Here is a 5,237-nt window from a genome sequence, read left to right as displayed (position 1 = left end):
CATGTTATCATGTGATCACGAATGCTTCCAACCAATGCTTCCGATAATAACTCAAGGTTCAGATTTGACTCCCTATAATCACCTAAGTTTCCATGTTTAAAATTGACTCCTAATAATGCATGCTTCTTTGCTTCCTATATTGTTTTCTCTGTATACAAGAATCATGCTTCGATAAGTGTCGTATATGCTTCCTTGTTTTTGCATGTAGTTACATCCCATTTTCTTGCTTCGTTCATAATTTAGTGAAGCTTCGTAGTTAATTATTTTGTGCTTCGGCATTCACCAAAAACTAAAATAAACAGAACATGTTTCTTTCATTCGAACTTCAACTTCCCGATTTGCCAAAAAACAAAAACGTATCCCTGCCGATGGAATTGCGATCGGGGCGTCGCCTCTGGCGCTCGCCGCCGCATGGACCTCGTCCCCAGAACACGGATCTCATCAGCTCCCTCCCGGACGAGATGCTACTCCTGATCCTCACACGCCTACGCTGTGTCCGCACCGCCGTGCAGACCGGCCTCCTCTCTCGCCGGTGGCGCGGCCTCTGGACCGGTCTCGCGGATCTCACCTCCCGCAATCTCAAGCCCGCGAGGATCGAAGCTATACTCGCCACCGACTTCGCTGCTTCGACGACGGCGGCGTCCACCCTAGACATCTGCCTTGAAACGAGATACACTGCCGACCTTGCCAGCTCGTTGCTGCGCGCCGCCGCACGGGTCTCGCCGAGGGAGCTGGTCTTCACCTCTTCGGCCAATTGGTCTGATTGGGGAGACATCAAGCTGCACTGTTTCAACTGCACCACCTCGATCGAGCTGCAATCGCGGGTCTTCCGTGTTGATGTCGCACCGCCGTTTGCTGGCGAGTTTACGTCGCTCGAGAGGTTATCCCTCGCCGGCTACATTATAAATCTTGGAGTATTGCTCAGCCGCTGCCCCCGCCTGCGCGTGCTCAGCCTCAACTCTCGAGGCAAATATGACATGTCCATCACTCTGCCGCCAAACAGCGTGTTCCCCACCCTCGATAGTCTGTCCCTCACTGGACAAATTGACGGCCTTGGCAACTTGCTCAACCTCTGCCAGTGTCTGCGTGTGCTCAGCGTGACCTACACCAACTCGCAGGAGCTCACACTGCCGCCGGCAGCCGAGTTTCGGGCACTCGAGAAGCTGTCCCTCTTTGGCAACATCGCCAACCCCGGCACCTTGCTTAACCGATGCCCATGCCTGCGCCTGCTTAGTGTAACCTTCTACGGGATGGCGCTGGCTTCACTCAAAACGGCGCTCGCCACAATCGGAGAAGCCACAATCGGAGAAGCGGCACCGGTTGGCCTCACGTTGTCCCGGCTCAGCATCAGCATTCCTTGGAGAGACAGCATTGACGCCGCATGTTTCGCCTCTCTTCTCCACATGGCGGTGAGCCAGTCGCCGCAGGAGCTCATCATCATTGACAACTTTGACGGATGTGATTTGAATATGAGGTGTCAAAGACGCATTAATGCAGACCTGCCCTGCTTCCAGCATGCCACGTCGATTGAGATGAATTTGCAAATCGTATGCTTCACATCGCTGTCGACGACCGAGGAATTCCTGGCACTTGAGAGGCTGACCTTGCTAGGGTGCTGCAGCACCATCGACGTTGGTACATTGGTCACCCGCTGCCCACGCCTACGTGTTTTAGAGATCAACTTAGCTAGGGTCAACATCACGGTCCACTCGGCATTGTTGCAGAAACTTAAGGTGTATATGAATAACCATATGGAATGCCATGACATTGACATTGTAACTCCCATGCTTAAGCAACTGCAGATGGTGATCGTCGGTGCCGACATGGACACCCGTGTGTCCATCTCGGCGCCAGTGGTAGAGAAGGTCAAGTGGCAGCGCTGGTATACAGAGTTTCATCATGCATTTGGTTCATGGCGTCTACGGAACATGAGCATGGAGGTGATAGAGAATAACGGCATAGACAATGGGGAACATGTGCTTCGCTTGCATCTGTATGCTCTAGTACGTCTCTTGTCTTATGTCCTTCTCAAACTACCGTCTGATTTACGCTTCTGATTTTAGTTCGTACTATGCATGATATGCTGCCCAATTTTTTTGCAGAATCATTTGGATCGAGAGTTTAACTTTGCACAAGAATGGACAAAATTCCTGTCATCAAATTATCTGTATTGAAGCTTCACTTTGGATGGGCGTGCCATGTTTACGGAGCACTTGTGTTACGACTCCTTCGAATGCATCGAATTCGTGCCGCTACCAAAAAGCTTGAGGTCTTCCTTGACACGACACAGAAGGTAGTTCCTAACCAAGCTTATAGATTTTTCATACATAGAATTTCTCTAGGCCGTTTTGGGATAAGGACTCAACCGAGAAGCTAGCACAGAATAAATAATTAATGCATTGTCATGCTCATCATTTGCTTTAGGCGAGAAAAGGATGCCATGGAAATTCTCCTTGTCATAAGCCCAAGAATTGGAGAAGCCAAAGTGTCTTCTATACATGTCTTGAAGAAGTGGAAATCGTTGGCTTCACCGGAGAGGATCATGAGCATGATTTCTTAACAATGATATTCAAATGCTCGCCAATGCTTTAAAAGATGACGGTGACACTGGAAGAAACAATTCGAGGTCTCACCACAAAATTGTCCAACATTTTCTCGGCGTATCCTTCTGTGAATTGCAATGGACATTACAGCTCTGGTGAATTATTTCGGCATGTATCTGGTTAGCATGCTCGTTGACACAACGAAATTGTTTTCTGCGAGGGTGATGCAACAATATGTGTTATCCTCATCTTTTTCTTCTTCTTCTCTTTTTTCTTGCAAGGGAGATGCAATAGTTTTATGCTTACCTTGTATGGTCAGAACCTAAACGGAAGCCTTCACTTAGAACATGTTTTCTACTGAGATTCGTATATATAGTTCTTTTCATGTGACATTGCAACAAATTAAGTGGTAAGATGTACGTGGTAGCAACCATTGAGAAACGTGTTGGGGCACTTTGGGTGGAAGGCGAATGAGTGGAAGAAGCCCAGGGTTTTTTTTTTTGAAAAGGGGGGTCTCCCCGGCCTATGCATCAGAGTGATGCATACGGCCATCTTATTAACGAAATAAAAGGTTCCAACAAGGTTTCAAAGTCTCCGACTGAAAAGTAATAAAAAGACAGCTCACACAGAGCAAAAGAGGCTGGACACACAGACTAGCCAAGATAAGACGCCACAACCGGCTGGCTAAATATAGATAGGTAAACTAATTGCCTATCCTATTACATGACCGCCATCCAAACCGGTTGAAGATATCCCGAGCTACCATCTCCCAGCGGATAGATCCAGTAACCAAATGCTCCCTGGCCACCATCGGAGTGAGTAGCGACCATGAACGGATCATGGCCGTGGCTCGGAAAATAACCTGCAAAAAATGAATACGTGATGTTCTGTTAAAAACCAAATCATTTCTGCAAGTCCAGATAGTCCACAACAAAGCGCAAACTCCAACACGAATATGTCTCGCTAATTCAGGCTCAATCCCAGTGAGCCATGTCCCAAATAACGTAGTGACAGAATTCGGTGGAGTAATATTAAAAGCAATGTGAACCGTCCGCCAAAGTACTCTGGCAAGCGGGCAATCAAAAAAGAGATGCTTGATCGTCTCGTCCCGATCACAGAAGCTACACCTCGTAGGTCCTGTCCAATTACGCTTAATCAAGTTATCCTTGGTTAAAATAACCTGTTTATGGACAAACCACATAAACACTTTTATTTTCAAAGGAACTTTGACCGCCCAAACATGCTTGGAGGTAGGAATGGAGCTCGAATTAATTACATCAATATACATTGATTTAACCGTGAAAACTCCAGACCTAGTCAGTTTCCAGCGCAATTCATCGGGTTGTTGAGAAAGATGGACATCCATTAGTCTCCGAACTAGACGGAGCCAATCTTCCCAACGATTGCCCACTAACGACCGTCTGAACTGAATATTAAGGGGGATGGATTGAAACACCGTAGCAACGAACACCTCACGTCGTTGAACAATACGATATAAAGACGGATATTGAATGGCCAAGGGTGTCTCACCGAGCCAAGTATCCTCCCAGAAGCGTGTACTAGCGCCGTTGCCAATAACAACCTTTGTCCTATTAAACATAGATTGTTTGACTTTCATCAGGCCTTTCCAGAACGGCGAGTCAGTTGGCCTGACTGTGACCTGAGACAAGGACTTTGTCTGTAGGTACTTGCTGCGAAGGATTTGGGCCCACATGGCATCAGTCTCAAAAGAAAGCTTCCACAGCCACTTGCTAAGAAGGCATCTGTTCTTGACTTCAAGATTCTCAATACCAAGACCCCCTTGGTCTTTCGGTCTACAGATGATATCCCATTTTGCAAGTCTGTATTTTCTTTTTAGATCATCACCCTGCCAAAAAGGAACGCGATCGATAAAAGTCCAGTCTTTTCCTAACACCAACTGGGACTTGAAAGAACGATAAGAGAAACATAGGCATACTCGTGAGCACCGAATTAATCAGAATTAATCGGCCTCCATATGACATGAGCTTGCCCTTCCAGCAACTCAGTTTCTTCTCAAACCGGTCTTCGATGCACTTCCATTCTCTATTGGTCAGCTTTCTATGGTGGATTGGAATACCTAGGTAAGAGAAAGGTAAATCCCCCAAGTCGCACCCAAACAATTGCCGATAAGCCTCCTGTTCGTCTTTGGCTCTACCAAAGCAGAACAGCTCGCTCTTATGAAAGTTAATCTTTAACCCGGTCAATTGTTCGAAGAGGCATAACACCAGCTTCATATTTCTCGCCTTGGCCAGGTCATGCTCCATAAAGATGATTGTATCATCAGCGTACTGAAGGATGGATACACCTCCATCAACCAGATGAGGGACCAAGCCACCCACTTGACCATTCTCCTTAGTCCTTCCTATCAAGATGGCTAACATATCAACCACAATGTTAAACAAGATAGGGGACATCAGATCTCCTTGTCTTAGGCCTTTATGTGTCTGGAAGTAATGACCAATATCGTCATTCACTTTAATTCCCACACTCCCTTTTTGCGTAAATGATTCAACCTGGCGTCGCCAGGCTTCATCAAAGCCTTTCATACGCAATGCCTGTTGGAGAAATGGCCATTTAACCTTATCGTACGCTTTCTCGAAATCCACCTTAAAGATGACGCCATCTAACTTCTTGGAATGGATTTCATGGAGCGTTTCATGAAGGACGACCACC

General features: G+C 46.9%; 1 protein-coding gene across 1 annotated transcript; it reads left to right on the top strand.

Moving 5' to 3' along the window:
* Positions 1–368: 368 nt before the first annotated feature.
* On the top strand, positions 369–2,057 carry LOC141023152 (uncharacterized). The gene has a single exon (XM_073499486.1). The coding sequence runs from the start codon at positions 369–371 to the stop codon at positions 2,055–2,057; it is 1,689 nt and encodes a 562-aa protein (XP_073355587.1).
* Positions 2,058–5,237: the final 3,180 nt, after the last annotated feature.

The sequence above is a fragment of the Aegilops tauschii genome, chromosome 5, assembly GCF_002575655.3.
Source record: "Aegilops tauschii subsp. strangulata cultivar AL8/78 chromosome 5, Aet v6.0, whole genome shotgun sequence".
Classification (NCBI taxonomy): domain Eukaryota; kingdom Viridiplantae; phylum Streptophyta; class Magnoliopsida; order Poales; family Poaceae; genus Aegilops; species Aegilops tauschii.
The sequence above is the reverse complement of the archived record's forward strand: the minus strand, read 5'-3'. Positions and strand labels throughout refer to the sequence as shown.

What these genes read in the sequence shown, in the direction of transcription:
- LOC141023152 (XM_073499486.1), top strand. Translation starts at nt 369, where the DNA reads ATGGAATTGCGATCGGGGCGTCGCCTCTGGCGCTCGCCGCCGCATGGA.